Source organism: Cyprinodon variegatus, unplaced genomic scaffold (assembly GCF_000732505.1).
Source record: "Cyprinodon variegatus isolate N-32 unplaced genomic scaffold, C_variegatus-1.0 Scaffold481, whole genome shotgun sequence".
Taxonomy (NCBI): domain Eukaryota; kingdom Metazoa; phylum Chordata; class Actinopteri; order Cyprinodontiformes; family Cyprinodontidae; genus Cyprinodon; species Cyprinodon variegatus.
Genome location: NW_015150934.1, coordinates 755136 through 779653, shown reverse-complemented (window position 1 = coordinate 779653; position 24518 = coordinate 755136). Strand labels below are relative to the sequence as shown.

Here is a 24518-nt window from a genome sequence, read left to right as displayed (position 1 = left end):
TGTTCCACCATGTGAGTACAGCATCCAAAACAAACACACTCAGTTCTTTGCTTAGGACATAGAGCTTTTTGATCCAGATAGTCAGGCCTCAAAAATCAATACTTATCTGCAGGAAGTAGATCAGAGTCTCGTTTCTCTAAAAATCAAAAACAGTTATTCAGCTCTTTGTTAAACTTTAAGTGAAAAATATTTTACAGAGATATTTTCAGCTTGTTTGGGAAACCCGTGTCCTATCACACAGATAAAAGCAAGCTTAGAGTATTAAACATTCAAATAGAGAACAGGTCCAGCATGAGACACAGATTTGGTTGTCCAATAGTTAAACCAAGGCAAAGGAGTAAAAGATAAAAGACAGGCAACTTACAAATATGCAAATACCAAAGGTTAACCCCTTCAAAGAGGTAATCACAAAGGAAAGTGTACATAGTAGGTTACTAATTTAGTTGTGTTTCACTAGTTTTAAGATATTTTAACTTGGTTATATGTTTTACCTGGAACTGAATAATTTTTGCTAAGAAGTTCTTATATTTTGAATGCATATGAATTTATTCCATATGTGTGCAGGGTTAACAGTTTGACCATGATTTGAGATCAAATCTAGCTTTTATTTTTGGCCTAACAACTTTTTTTGTCCTCAGAACATTACGTCACAACATTAAATTGCAATAAAACAGCTGAGCTTTTGGGGGCATGCAGGTGGTGCAGTGTTTAGTGCGCACGACCCATGTACCAAGGCTTTACGCGGTCGACCTGGGTTCCAATCCCCCTCTCTCATACCCCCTTTCCTGTCAGCCTACTGTCAGAAAAATGGGCCACTAGTGCTGTAAAAACTCAAAAAAAGAAACACCTGAGCTTTCAGATTGAGTTAATGGACTTTAGTTGTGCTTGACTTTATTATGAGTATCACAGTCAAGAGGGCTTAATCCAATACTAGGAAATAAAATCCCAATTAAATACATTGTAGTTGCTACATGACAACATATGAGAGAGCTGAATGAAGAGGAATACCCAACACGAGCATTCACGGGCAGCATTTCAGGACCCCTGACAGTTTAGAGCAGCTGCGTCACGACAGGAGCTCCTTTCAGTCACACAATCGGAGGTAAAAACAAACTACCGCCTTTAAAAATAAGACATGGCAAAACTACGGATACTCTTTTGAGTACCTTTATTGGAGAATTTGCTTAGAACCATGAATATTCATCAGTTGCTGGGAGCAGCTTAGATCTTGTTTGGGTTAGGAGTAAATATCACACTGCAGCCGCTTTGGGACGGCCTTCGAGGTAAGTGCCAGGGATCCCGGCATGTGTGGGCGCTCATGTTGGAGTTATAACAGGCAAAGCAGACAGACGCGGTCATACCAAACAGGCAGAATGCAGCCCCTGCAGACATGAAGACTGAAGACAAGAGAGGATAGAAGAAAAAAGGACATCCTGAGAGTCTTCTGGGAACCTTTTGGCCTCTGAAGACCACAAGATCACCAAAGACTGAAAAGATCATACAGAAAGCTGAAAGCTTTGAAGCATAAAAGCTCATCTGTTGAATATTCTGCAGCATAGTGAGCTTCTCTGAAGACAAAGGGGAGAGGAGATGCCAGGCCCAGGAGGAGCCGAGTGAGTAAACAACTGCATTGTTTTAAAATAGATTAAAAGTCTGATTAACACAGACCTTGATTTGTATTGAAAGTAAATCAAGTATTTCATCATAAACTCCAAAAGAATTTAGATATTTTAGGTTTATTAGGGAAGAAAGTCCTTTTTTTTTCTGTGGAGAGCCAAAGAGATTCTAAATACAGCTCAGAGTCACATGAAGAAATTAGATCATGGTGTGTAGAGCATGTGCTGCCTGATGTGAGAGTGTCAACGTGTCTGTGTATGGAAGCCCAAAGGGAGAGGATTTCTCCACTGCCATCCTGAAGCAGAAACACAGACCCAATCGACTGATTGTGGACGAGGCGCTCAATGAAGACAGCAGCATTGTCAGCCTATCGCAGGTGCGCCTCTCCATAAGTTGACCCGACAACAGATTCATGACAGTGAGTTTGCACTAAGACTGGTCTGTCAACATTAGAACAAGACAGAGGAGCTGCAGCTCTTCCGCGGGGACACCGTGGTGTTGAGAGGACGAAAACGGCGGCAGACTGTGTGCATTGTCCTGACGGATAACACCTGTGGGGATGAGAGGATTCGGATGAACAGGGTGACACGCAACAACCTGCGTGTCCGCCTTGGTGATGTCATCAGGTAGGTCTGTAGAACAGCTATAGGATGATCATGTACAGTCAAAGCAAACTCCCATTGCCACTGTTCATTCGTGAGCAAGCCTGGAAAATCATTTAGTCACTGTTTTAGCCATATAGTTGTCACCGTCTGGTGACAACTATATGGCTAAAATAGAATAGATTTTTAGATTTTTGGACTGAAGAGATGTTTCTCTGATGTGTAACGGAGAAATTTTGGTCAAATTACACTATTCAATATGAAATAGCTGTCATGTTACCTAAAATTGGCTTCTGATTGGTCGATCAGTCCTTCCTGAAGACTCCTTCTCACTGAAGATGTTCCTGGAACAAGACTTATCCAATAGTAATATGGTCTATTATGTAAGGGAAAATGTAATGCTCAAACAAAACTAAAAACAACAACAACAAACAAACTGGGAAAAAAACAACACATTTTGATACACAGATTATAGCACAAGCTAATTCATATCTTTGGCGGGTTTTAAAACATCTTTTAAATAAAACAGAACAAATAAAACCCCGAACAGTCAGTAATTGTGAGCAGCTTTTTTCAGATTTTTTAGACTGGATAAAAAGAAACCTCAGAGCTACAGCTCCTCACATCAGCTAAATAGTATTTAGCCATGCATACACTTCTTCTGTTTTTTGCTTTATTGTCACCTGTCATGGTTTTGCACTTTTTGATTCTGTTTAAGTTTTCTTCGTGAGCTCATTGAATTCATCTTCACTTTGTGCTATTCCAGTTGTTTTCTGGATGTATTTGAGTTCTTCTGTCTTTTTGTTTGCCCTCTTGTGTCAGTCTCCTTTCCCTAGCTCCCTTCTAGATCCTCCACTTGTTCCCAATCAGTTGATTACTCCAGTCTTTGTTGTGTTTGCATTAATACTCCTCCTTTGCAGTTACTGATTGCTGGATTATCTCCATCCTTTTATGCCCTCGTTAACCTATATGTTTCCATTTATTCTGGTTTTTTGGGGTTTATGCTTCATTGGCCATCATTGGTCATTTAATCTGCAAGAAACCACCTCAGATTCCATCTCTGCATTTAAGTCCTCCAAAAACCTCCACAACCCCTGACAGCACCTAAATGTTTCAGATGAGCAAAGAAATTGAATTTTAATGATGAATTCATTTATCATTGGAGAAAAAAAATAATATGCCAGTAATCTGGCCCTATGTGAAATAATGTCTCCAATCTTGATTTTGTTTCCTCCTTTAATTATTTCCCTTCCTACTTAGAGCCAAAACTAGAAGTTAGATCAAGGTAAAAAATCCCTCTCTTTGAGGATTTTGACTTTTTCCGGGGGTTTTTTCTCCCTGTTGACCTGTTTAACAAGGTGCTCTACCACTAGGCAACAGTTTAACAGTTGCCTAGTGGTAATTATCTGGGTTATTAACACTTTATTTATTCTGAAGTTAGAGTTAGTGTTGGTTGTTCTGTTTTTTTGTATGTTTTAGGTTAGCTCACATTGATAAATAACTGCTAGTTGAAAATTATTCATTTGAGTCAGGTTTTTATTTACTAGCTCTCTTTATTAAAAGTGTTATTTATCTATGATGATTACTTGATAAATGTGAATCCTAAATTTTTTTAATGAAATCCCACTTTCAGATTGATTTTTTTTAGAGATAGACAGATGAACAGAGGTATAGTTTTTTTATCCACAAAATAATTTACAGAAATTAATATTACTCAAGATTACTGAAATATATACTTTATTATGTAATAAAAGCTAATGTTTTTGATTTGCCAGCATCCATGCCTGCCCTGATATCAAGTATGGGAAAAAGATCCATGTCCTTCCTATTGATGACACCATAGAGGGTCTGACAGGGAACCTGTTTGACGTTTTCCTCAAGCCATATTTTCTAGAAGCATACCGGCCTGTACACAAAGGTATAAAAACAAGATTGTACAACTGGTTTTCTGATATGAAACAATAAATCACCCTAAATGTTTCTTCTATGTGTTGCTGAGTGAAATGTGATGTTTTTTGTTTGACACCAGGTGATATTTTCTTGGTGAGGGGGGGCATGCGAGCTGTAGAGTTCAAGGTGGTAGAGACGGACCCGAGCCCTCACTGCATCGTTGCCCCAGACACTGTCATCTACTGTGAAGGAGAGGCAATCAAAAGAGAGGTGTGTGTTATACTTAGAAAGGATAAGGTGGGTTTCACTGAAAACATTGCCTCTGAGTCCTTGTTTCTTGTAGAGAAAAAGTAAGAACTTTGCCAACTTGGTTCTGGCGTTATGTACCCAAGTCAGTTGGGTCATTCCCCACAGATGAAATCTTTCACATTTGTTCATGTTACACCCTAAAATGGTGTTTATAAATCCAGCCTCTAATCAGTGATATCCTGCATATGCAGCTTTTCTGTAGGTTACAATGTTTTTAGGTTCCTTTTTTTTTGCGTCCTGTTTTGCCAATATAACTCTGGGAATAGATGTCCCACAGCTAGCTTATACCAGACACATTCAAGTGTAGCGACCATTTGCCTTTAGTGCCCTTTAGTCTGATATCAACTAATGAATTCCTTGGAATCCAATGCTTTTAGAAGTGACCCAACAAATAAATGTGATTTCAGCTGAACACAGCTGTTCAGTGAAAGGTTTAGTTCAGTGAGCAAACACCATGAAGACCAAGAAACAGTGCACAGGCCAGGGAGACAATCAAGGGGAAGTTTCAATATCTCAAAGGTAAATGATGAATACTTTTTTAAGCACAGAATGTAATATTCAGAAGTTAATGAACTGGTTTTAAGCTTGTATCGAAAGCAGAAAGGGACAACTGGTTTAAGCGTAATATTTCAAAGACACAATTAAAATTTGTCCTGTTTTCACATGTTTGAATATCTTCATCTGATTGTTAGATAATCCTGTTTTTTCCTGCTTTTTATGACAGGATGAAGAGGAGAATCTAAATGATGTCGGGTATGATGACATCGGAGGCTGTCGGAAGCAGCTTGCTCAGATCAAAGAGATGGTGGAGCTTCCTCTCCGACATCCAGGACTCTTCAAGGCAATAGGAGTTAAGGTGTCATGATCCTAAACTAGTAATTTAAATCCATTTATTAAAAATAATAATATTAATAATAAATCCTAACATTTAGCATGTCTCTTCTCTTGTTATCTGTCTCAGCCCCCCAGAGGTATCCTGCTTTACGGCCCTGCAGGTACTGGGAAAACCCTTGTGGCCCGAGCAGTAGCCAATGAAACTGGTGCCTTCTTCTTCCTAATTAACGGTAAGCCTTTTGCTCAGGATAAAAAAGGTTGCCATATAGATTTCTACTGGTTATGAATCAATTAGCACAGACATGTTTCTGATAAACACTATTTTGGTTAACTAGACCTTGTAAATAAGAAATTAACTATGGTATCCACATTTTTTCAGTGGCTGAATTCATTTTCACTAGTCACTTCCAGGCTTGTATAATCAAGAAAACACCTAAACAGAGCATGCAGGCTAACAGCTCGCAAAAAGCAATACCCATTTTAAACACACCCAATCTCCCAATCTAAAGAAATCCAGGAACAGATAAGAATACAGTTCACTTCCATCATTCAGTCTACCCAAATTTAATAAGCTGTTTCTAAGGCTGTAAGACTCAAGCAAACTACAAGTCTAGACATCACCTGTCAGTGAAGGAAAAAGTGACTGTCAGAATTTGTTTGTGGATTGAGGACCCAAAAGCAGAGGCAGGCAGGCAGAGGTGAATTATAGTAGGTTTAAAGAAGAGTTGAAGAAAAACAAAGTCAAAACAAACATTCAACCAAGAATCCTAAAAAAAAGGAAAACAATGTTCAAAACAAAAAAGAAACCAGGAGTCCAAAATTCTAAATTCAAAACATGAAAAAATAAGTAAAATTCAAACCAGAAAACCATGGAGACACCAGGGGAATCAAAACTCTAGGAGGAAGGCTCAGAGAGACGAAGTTGAAGCAAGTAAGACGAAGTTAGACGAGGACCGGGCAAAGAGGAACTGAACAGAGAGAGCTTTTAAAGGAGACAGAGACAAAGAGGGGGCTAATGAGCAGATAGGAAACAGGTGAGCACAGAAGCAGAAACAAAACAGGAGCTAGGGAAAAAAGAGAACACAAGAGGGCAGCAGAGGGCAACAAATGAAAAACCTGGAAGACTGACAATAACTAGAAAATACAACAAAATTATAATTAAACCACTAAGACTAAAAAGCATGGAGAAAAGTAAAACTGAACACTCAAAAGAAAACATAACAGAACCAAGACTGAAACAGTAACTAGGAATAAACTATAGGTCACCGCAAAATAAATATAAAACCACTAACACTAGAAAACAACGAGCAAGGCAAAACTGAACACTAAAAAGAAAATATAACAGAACCAAGACTAGGACAGTAACTGAGAAAAAACCAAAGAACACAATAAACTAAGAATTAAACCATAAAAACTAAGAAACAAGGAGAAAAGAAAAACTGGATACTCAAAAGAAAAATAAAAGAAAACAGAAATCTAACAGTGACTAACCTTTTCAGAGTGGCTGACATACCACATTACTCCAAGTACGAGGTCTGAGTGGAGCCCAGGAAGAAAAATAAAGTATTACTATACACTGTTTCAAATCAATTTAGAAAAATCTATCCAAAACATACAAACTTCCTGTCTGTAGCTGTGAAAGTAAATGCCCTAACACCCCTTTCTCAGTTAAATACGCATCCATTCTGAAGTTCACTTTTGCACATGCTCCCTGCTGACAATCAAACAGACCATCATCTCATCTCTGGACTGGCACTAGCTGTACTTTATGCAAACACACCGCTGTTGACAATCATTCCTATGTCTTACTACAGACCAGACATGCCTGTGTTAGTTCAGAATCAGAATTAGAATCAGATTTACTGCCATTGTTAGTGAAGGAGTTTACAAACTAGGAATTTTTTGTGGTACAATCGTGCAACATGAAACATATAATATGGAATAGGTAAATAAAATTATAATAATATCTAAAACACTGTGGGTATAAGGCATGCAATAAAATAGACTAATATATACACTTAAGATAAAAATATGGATATAAAATCTAAAAAGTAAAATAGCATCTTACAAGGAGTGCAAATAGAGCAGTGTGCAAATCGAGCAGTGTAAATGACATGGGCAGGTTATAGAGTCTGACATATAGTTCTCAGTCATGCTGGTCAGGGCAACTAAAAAATATGCTTAAATGGAAAGCAACTGGACTCTCTCTCTGTTTTTTTCTAAAGATCTTTCGACACCTATCCAGGAGTCTTCGTTAGTTCTGTTGGCTCGCTATAGTTGGCTGTAGATGGAGAGCTGATGTATTTATGCAAAATAGAGGTCCATCATCCTCAGCACATTCCAAGTCGGATGCAAATCCAATAACCACCCATTGTCCTTCTGGATTGTCGGATTCTTTTCTTGTGCCAACGACTCTTGGATAGGTGTAAAAAACATCTTTAAAAAACTTAGCAAAAGTCTTGTTGCCTTCAAATTTAAGCCTGTTTTGTGGTTACAAACTAGATATTCCATGTCTATATAAATATTTTCTCTATAAATCTGTTTTGTTTCTGCAAAATTTTTTTATTTCTGTCTTTGAATTGTTTGTGCCTTTTAAGCCAGGAGTCTATGCATAATTTAATCATGCTTTCATAATGCATGGTTGGTTTGAGGGATTGCTGTTGAGTCAGTCAGCTGGTCTTATATATAGAACTTGAACCAATCTAACTATGATTTGATTGAATTCTCTTTGTAAAGGGCCTTGAGATTAAATATGTTGTGAATTGGCTCTATATGGATAAACAGAATTTAATTAGTAACAGTAAAGATTCTTGATTCTTTAACCACAAGAAAGAGATGTAGTGGAGACAGTGAAAACTGCTGCTGACCAAAAATAACAAAAAGGTTCATTTAAGATTTGCAACTCTTGAGGAAGTCTTTACGACTAAGAGATATGACGGTGGTGTGGGTGAGGAGTTTCACAATCATGCTCGTGGTGTGATAGGCTGAGTGCCAGTGTTTTGGATCTTTTGGACAGTTATGAGTTTCCGTCTCCTCACTAGGTGGGGTCTGTTAGAGAGGAAGTCAATGCTCCAGGAGCAAAGCAGTGCTGATAAACCCAGGCTGTGGCGTTTCAGGGCCGGCATGACAGAAAGGAAAGTCAAGTCAACAAAATCTTCCTAATATAGGTGTAAGAACACTGCAGAGGAGATCGACTTTAGTACAAGAGACAAGGGCATTACAAGAGCTTCCATCATAAAGCAATTCTCCTTGATATACTGTGCATCCATTTACAATTAAGTGACCTCACCTTAAACATGTTGTTGATGGTTTGAAAACTCAGAACTTGGGCAGAAGTAAACTTTCTAACTAAAGAACCAATAGAAGCGTTTACATGTTTCAGAGACATATTTCACTAAAGTTGATATGATGCAATGGAAACCAAGCTCAAATTCCTTGTTTTAAACTTGGCCGATAAAGTTGACTTTTCGTCCAAAGGCAGCGGTTGCTGCCTAGCAGGAACCAAGCTCTCTAAAACAAACAAAAAAAAATAAAAAAAATGAAGAAATATGTAAACCCCCAACCCCCCCCCCCCCCCCTGCATTTTATTCCGAGAATATCTAAAATGATGTCATGTAGCAAAGTGGGTTCTCTTGTTTTTAGCTCAGTGCAAAATATCTTAACATGATTCTGTCACAAGGTCCTGAGATCATGAGCAAGCTGGCAGGGGAGTCTGAAAGCAACCTGAGAAAAGCATTTGAGGAGGCAGAGAGCAACGCCCCGGCCATCATCTTCATCGATGAGCTGGATGCCATCGCTCCTAAGCGAGAGAAGGTGGGCAAAGAGGAGGAAGTCCAGGTTTTTTATTGGAAACTGACATATCTTCTTTTCTTTGTTAAATCATTGCATGCACACAGACTCACGGTGAGGTGGAGAGGCGCATTGTATCTCAGCTCCTGACCCTGATGGATGGTTTGAAGCAAAGAGCTCATGTTGTTGTGATGGCAGCAACCAACCGGCCGAACAGCATTGATTCGGCTCTGAGACGCTTCGGTCAGCATGGCCACAGACACACACACGTAGAAAAACACACACCAATATACAGATGTATTCATGGAAACCCTGCTCCTCTTCAGGCAGGTTTGATCGAGAGATCGACATCGGGATCCCCGATTCCACTGGCAGACTGGAGATCCTGCAGATCCACACCAAAAACATGAAACTAGCAGATGATGTCGATCTGGAGAAGGTGAGCAGCTGCAGTTTAGGTTACATTCAATTCAAGGCACTTAGTAGAGACAATTGTTTTAAAATTTTCTATCTAAGGAAAACCAGTTAATTGCATCGATTCATTGACTCGGCAGCAACCCCTCACACACCAAGCATGCTTGTAGTAACAGTGGAGAGGAAAAACTCCCTTTTAAAAGGTAGAAACCTCCAACAGAACCAGGCTCAGTGTGAGCAGCCATCTGCCGAGGCCGACTGGGGTTCAAGGAGACAGAAGCAGGCATGTAGAAAAAAGCAGAGATACAAAAGGCAACTGTAAACCAGTTCCACAGGCGCCCCTATCTAGGAAAGACACAGCCAGCCAGATGAGCTCCGAGCCAGCTCACATGTCAGAGGATGAAAGAGAGCACATACAGTTAGTCACAGTCAGAGAAACAGGACTACACTGAAAAACAGGTAGAGCTCCAACATCTTTAAATAAAATATTCATTAAACATTTTTTGAAGAACATTTTATTTCTACTTTTTTGCCCCCCATTGCATTGAATTTTTACATAAAGTCTAAATAAAAAAGTTTGGCCTTTGTTTTTTATTATGTTTCTTTACAACCAAAAAGCTATAGAGATTATTCATTTAACAAACTCAAGATAAAAGTAAAACCTTTACATTCTTTCACAGAGTTGACTCACAGGAAAATTTAACACACATTGTTTTGCGATTTAATTTGTTTGTTCCACTATTAAAATCACATATTCCTTTGAATAAAATGTACTTCTTCCATGCAAATAGCATCAAAGTATGCATGCTGTCACTTGTCTGAAGTTTCTGTGTGTCTCAGATCGCCATGGAAACACATGGACACGTTGGCGCCGACCTGGCTGCTTTGTGCTCAGAAGCTGCTTTGCAAGCAATACGCAAGAAGATGACGCTCATCGATCTGGAGGACGAAACCATCGATGCCGACCTGCTCAACTCTCTGGCTGTCACCATGGACGACTTCCAAGTAAATAGTCAAAACCCTTATGCTGTGTGTTCAAATGCCTTAGATCTGTGTAAAAGGCTGGACTTATCCTTATTTCTGTATTTCTTTTTTACCCCACTGAGCTAAACTTCTTCCTCAGCCTTCTTGAAATTCTTAGTGGAGTTTTGATGCTATTATGATTTATTTCCCTAACAGTACTTGACCAATTTTGTTTAACTAGTGTGTTCTTTGTTTGGCAACTTGAGCTGACTGATGAAGCCATTTGGGTTTTGGATCTTTAATGATAATCATCTGTTCTTTTAATAGATATTCTGAAACTTTCAATGCAATATGTCCTCTGTGATTAACCCATCCGTCAGGGAGTAATGTGCTCCCACTGTGTTAGTCGAGGGAGAATCAAGATATTCTTGCTCAAGGAGCCAGTTTTGCAGGTCTTTAGGACTCAAACCGGGGAAATGGAAGCCTTCTTTGGTCTCAAACACCCTCTGCTTCTTGCTCAAGGAGCCAGTTTTGCAGGTCTTTAGGACTCAAACCGGGGAAATGGAAGCCTTCTTTGGTCTCAAACACCCTCTGCTCTAACTACTTGGCCAGCAATTAATTTCAGAGAAACAAATCTATAAATCTGGCTCAAACACAACATTTCACTGCATTATTTATGAAAATGTCACCAAAGATGATTCATCATACGGTAACCTCTTTAGCCTCAGTCAGTTAAAATCACTGGTTAGAAAATGGAGGGAAAAAAACAGTCAAAGGCTTATACATACCATTATACACCTGAATACCTGGAATAAACCTCCTGTCAAATTAGGAGATAAAGGGAAAGTTTGATCAAAACGTATATAAAAATATAAAACACTCAATGAAGGTTTAACATTTTATGGTATTTTCTTTAATTGTTTTGGTAATAATCCTCTTAACCGCTGTTCGTTTAGTGGGCGCTGAGTCAAAGCAACCCATCGGCTCTCAGAGAGACAGTTGCAGAGGTTCCTCAGGTCAACTGGGAGGACATTGGTGGTCTCAACGAGGTCAAGCGAGAGCTCCAGGAGCTTGTTCAGGTGGAGGAAACACTGGCCGCATAATCTATGTGACAACCAAAGCCATATCTCCCTTAAACCATCCATCTATGTTCATATTAATGTCCTCAGTATCCAGTGGAGTACCCTGACAAGTTCCTGAAGTTTGGGATGACGCCGTCTCGTGGGGTTCTGTTCTACGGGCCTCCGGGCTGCGGGAAAACGCTCCTGGCGAAGGCCATTGCCAACGAGTGTCAGGCTAACTTTGTGTCCATCAAAGGGCCTGAGATGCTCACCATGTGGTTTGGTGAATCCGAGGCCAACGTCAGAGATGTGTTTGATAAGGTGAGGAGTTTATAGCAGGAAAATGAATTGATTTATGGTTAGAGCTTTGTTTGTTGCCCTTCTGCCATGTTCCTTCTCTCTGCAGGCCAGACAGGCAGCCCCCTGCATCTTGTTTTTTGATGAATTGGACTCCATTGCCAAGTCCAGAGGAGGGGGGGCGGGGGACGCCGGCGGTGCAGCCGACAGAGTCATCAACCAGATTCTAACTGAGATGGACGGCATGTCAGACAAAAAGAATGTTTTTATCATCGGTGCCACAAACAGGTGCCGCCTTTGTGCATGCCTGCTCTGATTAAATGTAAAGAGATGAAAATCCAGGCTGATTTCCCTCCCCCCCATATACCAGGCCGGACATCATAGACCCAGCCATCCTGCGGCCAGGCCGTCTGGATCAGCTCATCTACATCCCGCTTCCCGACAAACCTTCTCGCACAGCGATTCTTAAAGCCAATCTGCGCAAATCACCTATTGCAAGAGTAAGAAAAGCAGCGGCACATTTCTCAGCTGATTAATTTCCCTCTCAGGTTTCTGCAGTTAAATAAGGGACAAAATGTTAAATAAGTGCTGTTGATGAACATAACATAGTCAATCTTAACTAAAAAATACCCCTCATCATAATATTATCCTATTTTTTGTATTAGAAGTGTTCACACCCCTCAGACTTTTTTTACATGTTGTCCTACTGGAACAATGTTTTTAATTGCTAGATCAATCAGTAATGTGCAAAGGAAAACTGTAAGATGTTGACCATAGAAGGGAAACAACAAACATGTGGAGCGTTGATTAGATTACACCAACATTTAACCTTTTGACCTAAAAGCAAAACTGTGTTGTGGCAGTATAATGCTGTGGGGGTTTGTTCTTTAAAGAAAGAAGAAAGGAAGAAGTTGTTAGGCAAAGGCCTTCATCTTCCAACAGGACGACGGCCCTAAACCTGCCGCCGTAATAAAAGCTCTCAAATAAAAGCATATCCATGTGTTAGAATGGTGTAGTCCAGAGGTCATGGATTAGCAGATCCACCTGCTGGCTAATCCTAACCCAACCTGATATAAAACATTTATAAATTACTGCATGTTGTCCGACGACAGTGTTTAACCCCGAAATCCCACATCCTCCGTCTCTGCCCCGCTGCGCTCCAGACCTCCTGCACAAAGCAAAGCCTACAGCTTCAGCTGTTCCTCCTGTCTTGCTCCGCTTGTGGCTATAATGTGAAATGGTTGGAAATGGTTCAGGGGGTGTGAACTTTATAGCCTGGTTTGAGTTTCCTGATTCAAAAAGAACAATCCCAGCTACATTTTTTTTTAGATCGTTTTAGAGTAAAACTGCAAAGATAGTAATATTTAATTACTGGTCCAATCCAAGCTCTGTGCTCATGTTCTAAGTTAGTGGTCCTTTGAAATTTGTTGTTCCAAAAGCAAACCAAGGTAAAGTTTCAGTCTCTGTGCAGTGCGGTGGATTCTTTTTCCTGCTCTTCATTGTTTTTTGTTTTTTTGGTGGATTTTCTATCTGCAGGATGTGGATCTAGAATTTCTCTCTGGCATCACTGAGGGTTTCTCCGGAGCTGACCTGACAGAGATCTGCCAGCGAGCTTGTAAGCTGGCCATCCGTGAGGCCATCGAAGCTGAGATTAAGGCTGAGCGTCAGAGGCAGAGCAGACCAGGAATCCCCATGGTCAGACATCCCAGCTGCTCTTCTTTTATCTCTACATCACATTTAGTTAAACTCAGTCAGTTAGTATCTAAAACTGCTTTTAATCTTAACAAAGTCACGGCTCTATGCAGGGCTATGCTGTGTGTCCTTGGTGCAGACACAAGCTGTGAAAGATAAGATGAAGGACCTTCATCCTCTGTACTGTGAACCCACAGGAACACAGCTCTAGCTACCCAATACACATCTGTTTATCCCTTTATAGGACGAGGACTTCGATCCGGTCCCAGAGATCAGGAAGGACCACTTTGAAGAGGCGATGCGCTTTGCCCGCCGGTCTGTCAGTGACAACGACATCCGCAAATATGAGATGTTTGCTCAGACTCTGCAGCAGAGCCGAGGTTTCGGGAACTTCAGGTTAGAAAAAGCAGCCACAGACAACTGACTTTGGTTTTCATTTTGCTCCAGATTTCTAACTTCTGCTTGTTTCCTCCAGATTTCCATCTGCTACCGGCACCCGATCCGGGGGTCAGGGGTCAGGTTCTACATCAGAGAGGCCGAGTCTGTACAGAGAGGAAGGGGATGAAGATCTCTACCAGTGATGATGATGATGATGCTTTGGTTCTATTAGTGACAAAACACTGGGGATTAACAACTGTTTGTCTAAACATGTTACTGATACATAAGACAGAAAGAAAAGAAAGATATTTTACAAAATACTGTCTTTTCTTTTCTTTTTCTTTTAGTTTAGAATAAATATTGATTTATTGCCTGTATTGAACTGGACTTCTGTTCAGTCATCAGCTGTTCTGCATTAAGAATAATTTTTCATGCAGGACAAATCTTGAAATAATTTATGTGGAAATAATACAAATGTTGATGCTTACATCAAAACCAAATGATGTGGCTCTTTGGTTCTTTTACACAAAATGTTGTATTTATGATGAGACATTATCACAAAGATGTTATGTTTAAAAGTAATCCAACCAGAAAATGACTCACTAAAAAATTTCAAGTACCTTTTAAAAGACATTTAACAACCTCTTTATAAGACTATTATGAAAATGGAGCTGGTACTAAATAGTATTTAATATTTTGATAAATACTTTCTGAAACTAAAGAACCATTTAGTAGCTGGCTCCAAGAAAAAAAACTTGAAGCAGGAGCAATTTATTATATTTATTTTATATATATTATATTTCATTAAATTTTAAAACCAAAAATAATAGTAAAAATAAAATTTATATAAATCGAAAAAACACAATTATTTTCTTTTTCAAAACAGATTGGTTAATTATTTTCTTTTTTTTATGCAGAGGAGCTTTTTGGGGCCATGTCTCTCCATTGCAGAAAAGCTCTATCATCTGTTTTGTATGGATGATGTCAAGATGTCCTATTGTGATAAGTATATAAAATACCTTTGATAGCATCCGCCTGCTGCTGCCATCAACACCTTTGTATATAGGTGTTCGAGGTCGGCCTGTTTTCCAGTGTAGTCCTGTTTCTCTGACTGTGACTGGCAGGATGTGCTCTCTTCATCTTCTCACATGAGAGCTGGTTCGGAGCTCGTCTGCCTGGCTGTGTGTTTCCTGCAGGGGTCGCCTGTGGAGCTGGTTTACAGTTAACTTTTGTATCGCTGCTTCTTTTTCTATGTCTGCTTCCTGCTTCTATCTCCTTGAACCCCAGTTGGCCTCAGCAGGTGGCTGCTCACACTGAGCCTGGTTCTGCTGGAAGTTTCTGGAAGTTTTCCTCTCCACTGTCGCTACAAGCATGCTTGGTGTGAGGGATTGCCTTTGTGTCAATGAGTCGATGCAATCAGCTGGTTTTCCTTAGATAGAAAACTTTGAATGAATTTGACTGTATGGTCTGGTTGAATTTCCTCCTTGAAATGATGTGTTGTTAATTGTGTGTATAAATAAAATGACTTGAATGCTGCAAGAGTTTGTTTTTACCATATTTGTTATAATTGGTCTATGATCACAGTAGTAATTAGATGGAAGGAAGTTTGTTTTTCTGTGGAAACTATTTTTATTTTGTGTTTAAGTAGTTGTCTTAAACTTACTTTTTCCTGGACATACCTCAACTAAAAAAAATAAGTAAATGTAACCAATTTTAAACTATAAATCCAAATAAGAATTTAAAGTTGTAAAAAAATATGAACTTCACATGTGCACAGAATTATTTTTAACAAGCTTCTCTGTTACTCTTAAATGACTGACCTAAAGTAAAAATTGCTACAGAGACATCCCAAGATCTATATTTAGATATATATTTTGTTTATTTATTTCTCTAGAATAAATTATTTCCAGTGGAAATTGTTTACCTGTTTCCATGCAGTTTTATGATTTAATGAATGAAACCAAGACAGCTCTAATAAAATGTAGGTTATTGATGTTTTATTAGGTAGGGAATTTTATCTAAGAAAAAATTTATTGAAAATAGCTCCTAAAACCATCTACATACTTATTGTTACTTATTTCTTGTAATTTGGTGTTATTCCATTAAATAGCTACCACTGTTTTACCCATCCATCCATCCATCCATCCATCCATCCATCCATCCATCCATCCATCCATCCATCCATCCATCCATCCATCCATCCATCNCATCCATCCATCCATCCATCCATCCATCCATCCATCCATCCATCCATCCATCCATCCATCCATCCATCCATCCATCCATCCATCCATCCACAGTAGGCTGGTGCCTATTTTGCCAGTTTGCCTCCCTGTCCTGTAGATGGCGGTAAAGCATTTTTAGTTACCTTGATTCGCTCAGGAAACCGGAAGTGGAGGCAGGGGCTTGTGGAGGTGACCGAATGGCAGACAGCAGAATATTTCTGTAAACATTTGAGTTTTTCCTACCAAACAGAAGCAGTCAGTGATAAGTGCGTATCACCCTTCAGGGCTGCTAGCATCACCGTTACCATGGGCGCTAACCTGGTCAGGCGGTACGTGACCCAAACGGACACCGAGCCGGACCCTGCCAAGAAGTTCGAGTTCGACCCTGATTTCGGCTTCGGGGAGAGGAAAGAGAGAGGTCGGTGAGCAGCGACCGGGTTGAAATTGATCTGGGCTGCAGCCGTTAAACTGTTGTTTCAGTCTCAGTGCAATTTGACGTAATTTTGTGTGGGTTAGCTTTGGCTAATGTAGCCTCAGAGACCTGAACGAAGCTGGCCTGTGCTAAATGCTAAATGTTAGCATATGACCCAAACACCTGTATTTACCTATTTAATGGGAATATTCTCTGCTTTATAATAGTCCAGCATATATCCAGCTGGAAGTTACATTTAAAGAGCAGTAGGATACTTAAAAAAAATAATATTGGTAACAATACTGATGAAAAACAAAGCACAACAAATATTAAAATATAAAGTGTGAGTTAAGCTTACATTAAAATATCCATCATGTTAGGATTATTATTTAGATTTTCTTTACAATTATGTAGTTAAAGTTTGAGAAAATAAAAATTAAATATGTTTATAATAAAAAACATCGAAATGTATTCAGATTTTCAGATAAATTTTACAGCAGTTATTAGACTTACACAAAATTACTAAGATTCCACAAAAATAATTTTTTGAAATCCCAAATGTTTTTTTTTCTTTGTTAAAGTTCTCATGATTAAGAAGAACCAAATCATTTAGATTTTAGACTTTTCTTTGCCATTTTACAGCCATTGCTGAAAAAAAAAAAAAAAAAAATCTAAAAATTGACATTTTTAGCATTGGTAGGTAAAGAGTTAACCTTATCCCAAACTTTAAAATCATACATTTAGACTTGATTTATAGTTTCTAAAAATGAACATTTTTCAAATGTCTGTCAAAAATACATTAATAAATGACAGAAGCTTGAATTTGTTATCTAGATATTAAGGGAACCACCATCAGCTCAGTTTTATAGTATGGACGTTTATGAATCATTTTACTTTGTTGACTTGCTGGAAAGAATTTTGATGAAAATGCCACTACTTAATGTTTTATATTTTTTTTAACGCATAGGCAAGAATGTTACTTTTAATGGTTTGTTCAATAAGTTATGTAGTAATTTATGATATTAAAATAAGGAGGGGAAAAACACAATAAAAGTACAGGTAAATCACAGCTGTTTCTTAGGATAATTAATCTTAGTTTAATGAGTTACTCTACTAAATCTGCTAAACTGAGGCCATTATTTTGGATTAGGGCTGGGGAAGTGATTGCATTTGCAATATAATCGCAATTTCACAAAATTAAATGTTCATATCACAGAGGTACTCACTTAAGCTTAATTACAATTAACAAGAGTAAGACATATTTCTCACTCCAGGCCTTTAGGTGGTGGTAATGAGCTTAAAGTGGGTTTTCTATAGAGTTGCAGTTGGCATGTAGATCCATGCATAATGTGGAAGCAAGTTTTCAATAAAAACTGGGGTGAAACATCTACAAGCTTTTGGTTAGTGCAAAGGAAACTGATATAAGGTCGCATTAAAAAAGATCAGAATTTGGATTTTTTTTTTGCTAAATCATTCAGAGCTAGTTGGGATGGTGTGTTTTAGTATATTTGGAACCCAAAGCAAAAACAAGTTTAGCATTTTTAGTTCTTTTTTTTCTTCTATTTCTTAAATAATAATAATTTAAAAAAAAACAAGGCATTTTTAGTTCTATAAATAGTTTATAAAAACTTACTTAAAAAAGTCTTTATATTGCTTTTATCATTTCAATAGAATTGTTTATCATAGATTTATGATATGTGACAAATAGATTTCTTTTCATAAAGTTGTTTTTATTGTTAAATACCAAAGTTTAAATATAATGTGTCCATATCCTTAACTACAGTCCCTTTTGTTCATTTTTAAAGTAACAAAGCAAACATTTTGAGTAAGAGCTTTGTTACATAAACAATTTTTTCAATTCTGACTTCAGTCTCAGATGAAGGCCTAAAGATCAATTCATATAAAAAGAAATTCATAAAAGATCCACTGTCCTTACAGTCACCATTTACTAATATTTATTAATTTTATGGCTGCTAAAAATTATTTTGTTAATCGATTAATCTGTCAATAATTTTTCTGATTAATCGGTTAATCATCGGATAGCAGAAGGTTCCTTAAAGATTTTTTAAAAAGAATTAAACCAGGCAAAACTAAAACTTTGCTTCTCTGGGATCTCTGGTCAGAGCATATTGACAGACAAAAAAGGTTCTATTGCTCCAGTTAACTAATCTATTACTAAATTGACAATTATTTCAATTATTCATTAATCATTAAGTGTGTCACAACTATAAAGTCAATTCAGTCTGGTAAAAAAATGTAAAAAAAAATATATATATATATTTTAATAACAATTCAACTTGAGATGTGAGATGTTTTGATGCTATGCTTATTTAACTTTTTTTTTACCACATCTACATGACTGTCAGTAAAATAGCTCATTTGTTTTGTTTCCAGAACATACAATTGTTACAGTAAAATGCATTGTAATAGAGAAACTAGAGTCAATAAATTAGTTAACTATAGCCTAGCATTTAGGTTATTCAATGAACCCAGGATGTTTTAATTGTAAATTGTATTATCCTCTAATAACATTGTGATGAAAACACATGAGTTTTAGGATTGGTTCTCTGTTGGTACCACATCATCATAAGTGGTTTTATTCATCTGCTAAATAAAATTGATCTGATCTATACAGTATTAAACTATTGAAAGTCTTTTACAATAGTTGTTTTGCTATGTTGGTATTTAAATTGTCCAACAAGGTCAGCTTAAAGCCTCCCTGGAGGACTGAAAGTTCTGTGCCGTTTTCAGAGATGATTGCGTCCCAGGAACAGATGAACTTGGCCCAGCTGCCTGTTGGCCAGAGAGATTACTGTGCACACCACCTTCTGAAGCTCATGAAGTGTAAGAGGGACAACTGGCCCAACTTCCTGGCCTGCAAACATGAGAGGCACGACTGGGACTACTGTGAGCACCAAGAGTAAGTGTTCAGCGGTAGACATTTTATGTGGAAAGGATCGCTATGATGCTGTTTTAAACTGCAAGGCAAAAATTCAAGTCACACTTAATAATTAAGATCTCCCCTAAACTGCTATAAACTGACCAGCCACCCTGTAACGGTCAATGTTAGGGGGATAGTTGCCTCCATTTTATGACCAAACTCTACAATCCTTCCTTCCGTGCTATTCGGAAACATATTCAGTTGTTGCAGGCCTCTTTCACCATGGCTTCTTTTTGCTGTAATTTCTATTATGGTCTCTACATTTGTGCTTCCTTTCTCCAGTTATGTGATGCGTATGAAGGAGTACGAGAGGGAGAGGAGGCTCCAGCTGAGGAAGAAGAGGATTGAGGCCAAAGCAGAAGCTGCATGATCAGGAAACCATCTGGTTGTACTTCTTTGTATATACATCTGCTGTTGTCCACATTAAACAATATAGATCAAGCTCTATACGACCCATGGCTGTTTTTGTGTGTGTGAATATCTTAAAAGATTGGATCCACAGAATGAGATAAGTATATTCATATAGAACAGGATGAGATCAGACGGCTTGATTTGTTTTGATTTTTTTAATAAATTACCTCAGACAACAAAACATCATTCTGTCAGTTTCAGATTTAAGATTCTTCAGCAATTAAGGGTGAGTTTAAAGAGATTATTAATATCAGCAGATGAAGACAAAAACACCAGAGCTGCAATGAGAGGCAGTAAAAATGGAGCCTTTGCATAATTTACAGCAGATTTTAGTAGATACTTGGGGGGAGAAAAAGAAAACTAAAACCAATCAGAACTGTCTGCAATACAATAACTAAACTAGTGTTTTAGTTTTACTCAACACAGCAGGAAGTTAGAGCAGGGAGAGAAACGGGGAGAGGTCAAGCTTGGTCTAAATCTAGCAGTGGGTTTAGAGAAAAGCTCAGCTGGAACTGGATCTACAAGATGAAGGGCAGGATGGGCGAGCGGAGAGGTGGGTAGTCTCTAAACTCCTTCAGATAGCTGCGGTGCTTCCCTTTGGCCCAGACCGTCATCTGGATGAAACCCACCATGGTGAAGAAGGCCACCGGCAGACACTGGGTCATCAGGGTGAAGCCGAGCCAGGAGCCCAGCTGCAGAGGGACGAAAACTCGTCAGATACCAAATGCGTTCAGACCAACAGAAGTTAGCTTGTATTTTCCATGGTGAAAAAAATTTAATTATGTCTCTGATAGATATGTCCAGTAAACCTGGGCATCAATTCAAGCTTTTACTTCTTTGACATTTTACTTGAGATGAGATTAGATTATTCAGCAACATTTCTGGATAATTTTGTTTGTTAAAGTCAACAATTAAATGGAAAATTTACCATTGGGCTGCTCTTCATTTCATTACACATTTCCAGGAATCTTCTGTCCACACATTTACTTTACAATTGTAAACTATCCAGAGCTATCAATTACATCTATTCAGTAACAATCTGGATTGGAGGTTGGGAGTAATAAAGGACAAATAATTTGTCACTGTTTCTTATCTTTATATTGTCATAACTGGCTCATTACTTCTAAATGATAACGTAAAAATACACAACTAAGGAAAAAAAGCCTGGTGTTTGTGACAAAACCGTCAACAGCAACAAAGATGAATGAGCTAGGAAACTATGGAAAAGAACAAAACCACCATTCCTTATCTAGTTATTCTTTATCTACTGTATTTTCTTTGGCTTGTAAATCAATCAACTTTAAGACTCAGTTAAAAAACAAAAATAAACATCTTACTCCTTGAATTAATTTAGTTTTTTATATATATAAAAAACTGCTTAGCATCCTTTTTGCCACCACACATGCTAAATTGGATGATAATGCAAAACGAGGGCATGTTTGGACTTAACTGACCACTAGATGGCGTCACAATGTTTTTAATAATAAATAAAAAAATGAGCAGTTTGTTGATCTTGCAAAAACTAATCTACGGAGGCTTTTAGGCTCTCTGGCTGCCCATGAGCTTTAGGATTTCAACCATTAAACTTGAATCATCAAGCAGGTAAATGAAGAGACAATAAAGCCTTGCATTACTAAATATTGCACCCTAGCAGTCCTTTAATATTGTCATATACTGATGACTTCTGTGATTTTATTTATTGAACATTTCTACTTATACTATGACCACATTTAGCAGACAGTATGGACTTACTGCAATGATCCTCCATTGACATGAATGATTTAAAGCCACATTCTAAAAAAGACATTGTTACCTCATAGGTATAGTTGGGACAGGAGACTAGAAGGAAGATCCAGGTGAAGGGGTTCTTGGTTGGATAGGGAATCTTCCTGGTTTTGGAGCCTGGAAGTACAAGGAGAGGAAATTAATACGACATATCATTACTGATCCACTTCTTTTTTGGGTGGTTCAAAATTATGTCAGCTTTGCCTCTAAAAGGAAAAAAAAAACTAGATTTTGTTCCCCTTATTTTATTTATTTATTCTTTTTATTGTAGTCAGGTCTAACAGTCTATGAATATTATGTTGCTAATGAATGGCTCAATTATTACAGAATACTTGCTAACAAACTCGCTATAATAAAACAATTGAATAGATAGGATCATAAAAAAAACAATTAAGCTGAAACATCATCATTAAAAAGTTTAAACCAGCTTCATGCTCATTTCTCAAATAAATAAATCTGGTACGTTAGCAAAAATTATAAAAATTGTTAAACAAAAAACAGATGAACTGAAGATTTTACTATGTTGTTGATTAAATATGTATTTCCAGAGAGAAATCAATGAGGTAGGATAACTGCATCTGGTTTTATAAATGTACGGCAACAATACAGTACAATACAAATCCCAAATTTATGTGTAAATCTACACATACAGATCTACACCTTTGAAGCAGTTATCCCCCCGCTTACCACTTAGGGGCACTCGTCAGTTTGTATTGTTGCAAAGTCGTAATTATAAAAATGTTTCTCCAGGGAGAACACAAGTTTAGAAGTTATGAGAACACCTAATGTCACATCTATGAATAAGATGACAAGACACAGGAAATACTTATATTTAATTTCATCATTATTGACTTTCAGGTATCTACTCCAATATTTTTATTGACTGTTGTCTGAAATGTGCTCAGTGTGAGTGACAGATGTGCTGACCTGGAGGGCGGAGGTTCCGCAGGGCGATATGGATGGAGAAGTTCCCGATTTGGCAGAACTGTGGTGGAGAGCATTTAGTTAGAGGCGAGTGGATGTAGAGGTTATAAAGCAGAATGGAAAAAAAACAAACAAAACATAATATCACCTAAAACAGACCATCCCCTGTTCATCAATAAGCTTTTAATTCTGGCCTGGTACTGCAATTTTAAAAAATCTTAATTGTGACCCTCCCCCGCACCAAACATTTCCTTTGCACCAACTAGTATCCTCTTTCTAGTTGCTGGACTTTACTGTTGTCTGGGAAAATGCTGTTTTTTAATGGTGTGCATGGATCTGTGCACTAGCTGCACCCTTTCTCTCCTCTTCCGTTTCACTGCAAACCCACTTTAAGCACTACTGCCCCCTAAAGGGCTGGAGTGAGAGTCAATCTCCTCTTCTTAAATGTAATGAGATCAAAGACATAGGCTACATTCGCACTGCAGCCTGAAGTGACCCAAATCCTCTTTTTTTTGCCCCTATGCGTCCTGGGTCTGATCTTTTCATGACCGCCTGTGTCTGAACGAGCAGTTCGCATTCATCCGATCTGAACGGCATTAATACTCAACAAGGGTCACCATTCTGCGTCTTGCTTTTCAGGAGCGGGAAGAAAACAACAATCATGGCAAAGAGAGTTTTTAAGGTTGGGAAAGATCGCTAGATGGGCTCCAGCACTACTATCCATGTTTTCTTCCGTAAACACAGAGCATGCTTCGCTTGGTTGTGACGTCATTGTGTCCTCTGCAGCTAAAAAACTGCTAATAAAGGATAAAAAAAAAAAAACTAAAAACAAATACAGGGATTGGTGGTTGATTTTATAGCCTGCAAGTATAACTCTGAAAATTCACACGTTTAATTTTGAGCTGAGGATTTTCATTTTCAGTCCAGCTAGTTAAAGCAAAAATAAATCCATAATATTTGTCATTGCTGTTAAATCTGGGTGAATGTAAACAACGGTTTAGAACTGTACAGACCATAATAAGTAATTCTACAATGAGGAACAGTAATTACCAGGAATATGATGAGCGCCAGCCTGATCTGCTGTTCTCCATAAACTGAAAGAGATTAAAAACATTAGAACCAAAGAGGAGCGTCATGGTGGTCTGCATAAGTAAACATCATGTCTAAATACTCACTGGGTGGTGTATATAGTGGATGGTTGATGTAATAAGCCATCCATGCTGCAAAGCCCCAGTAGTAGGTGCAATTCTGAAACGGAGTGAGGGTGTTTTTGCAATGGGAACATAAATGTGTGGTAACATCAGGCCGGGTTTTTAGAGAATCTCACCTTGAAGATGTTCCGTAACGGCATCGTCCCATGAGAGAAGCGATGGACAAACAGGGTCTCCAGGAGTCTCTTAACGTAATGGAAGGAGTGACACATACAGGCCAGACTGAAAGAGACACATGGTTCAATTATTCCCTTCTCTCAAACAATTATCCCTGATTAGAAAGCAGTGGGGAGATCATTTCCAGTTTGGCACTGAGATAATCTGGGTTTATTGAGTAAAATCAGAGCCACTTAGAGCAATCTGTTAATGTAAACTTCAGCTAAAACCTTCAAGGTACTGATTAGTAGTGGGCGATATAGAGTTAAAATGATATTTTGTCATTTTAAAATTTCATGATAAACGATGCAATAAATGCCTCATTTCTATTACAGATGTTCAGAAGAAAGCAGTCTGCCTGGGTAAACCTAAATCTAAATATTAAAATGTTTCTATGAATGTTAGGAAACTAGCAAAGACGTGTGTAGTGAAGCGTTTAGGTCTTGAATGAAAGGCTGATCTAATCAGTCTGCATCGGGTTGCCATTTTACTGCTACCAAAGCTTGGTGTCTGGCCATTTGGACTCACTCCCCGGGTTTTTATAAAAATGCTACACAAGTTTTCTATTAAAACTCCTCCCTTCATGCCTCTTAAACCAAAGGTTTCG

The 24518-nt window shown here is 38.2% G+C and overlaps 3 protein-coding genes across 4 annotated transcripts in view; 2 read left to right on the top strand and 1 right to left on the bottom strand.

Annotated features, from left to right (window-relative positions):
- The first annotated feature begins 1061 nt into the window (after positions 1-1061).
- Positions 1062-15006, top strand: LOC107094393 (transitional endoplasmic reticulum ATPase-like). The gene is made up of 18 exons (XM_015389962.1): positions 1062-1613; positions 1882-1993; positions 2071-2243; positions 3995-4137; positions 4249-4379; positions 5143-5274; positions 5380-5482; positions 8932-9065; positions 9149-9284; positions 9368-9480; positions 10296-10460; positions 11375-11497; positions 11588-11800; positions 11886-12064; positions 12147-12276; positions 13313-13471; positions 13713-13864; positions 13944-15006. Exons 1-18 carry the CDS (start codon positions 1591-1593, stop codon positions 14047-14049), a joined length of 2427 nt encoding a protein of 808 aa, XP_015245448.1. The 5' UTR covers positions 1062-1590; the 3' UTR covers positions 14050-15006.
- Positions 15007-16130: 1124 nt separating this feature from the next.
- Positions 16131-19865, top strand: ndufb7 (NADH:ubiquinone oxidoreductase subunit B7). 2 transcript variants are annotated; one of them, XM_015390028.1, is made up of 4 exons: positions 16131-16260; positions 16356-16489; positions 19235-19403; positions 19707-19865. In XM_015390028.1, exons 2-4 carry the CDS (start codon positions 16378-16380, stop codon positions 19792-19794), a joined length of 369 nt encoding a protein of 122 aa, XP_015245514.1. In that variant the 5' UTR covers positions 16131-16260; positions 16356-16377; the 3' UTR covers positions 19795-19865. The 2 variants fall into 2 exon arrangements, with proteins under 2 accessions (XP_015245514.1, XP_015245513.1); XM_015390027.1 differs by having other exon boundaries at positions 16257-16489.
- A 137-nt stretch (positions 19866-20002) lies between these two features.
- tecr (trans-2,3-enoyl-CoA reductase) overlaps positions 20003-24518 on the bottom strand; it is a 17228-nt gene continuing 12712 nt past the window's right edge. The window contains exons 6-11 of the mRNA XM_015389982.1: positions 23872-24006; positions 23720-23792; positions 23595-23638; positions 22548-22605; positions 21649-21737; positions 20003-20527 (exon numbers count right to left, since the gene is read on the bottom strand). Of these exons, the coding sequence (XP_015245468.1) occupies positions 20354-20527; positions 21649-21737; positions 22548-22605; positions 23595-23638; positions 23720-23792; positions 23872-24006 (573 nt within the window). The 3' untranslated portion in view covers positions 20003-20353. The remainder of the gene's footprint in view (positions 20528-21648; positions 21738-22547; positions 22606-23594; positions 23639-23719; positions 23793-23871; positions 24007-24518) is intronic.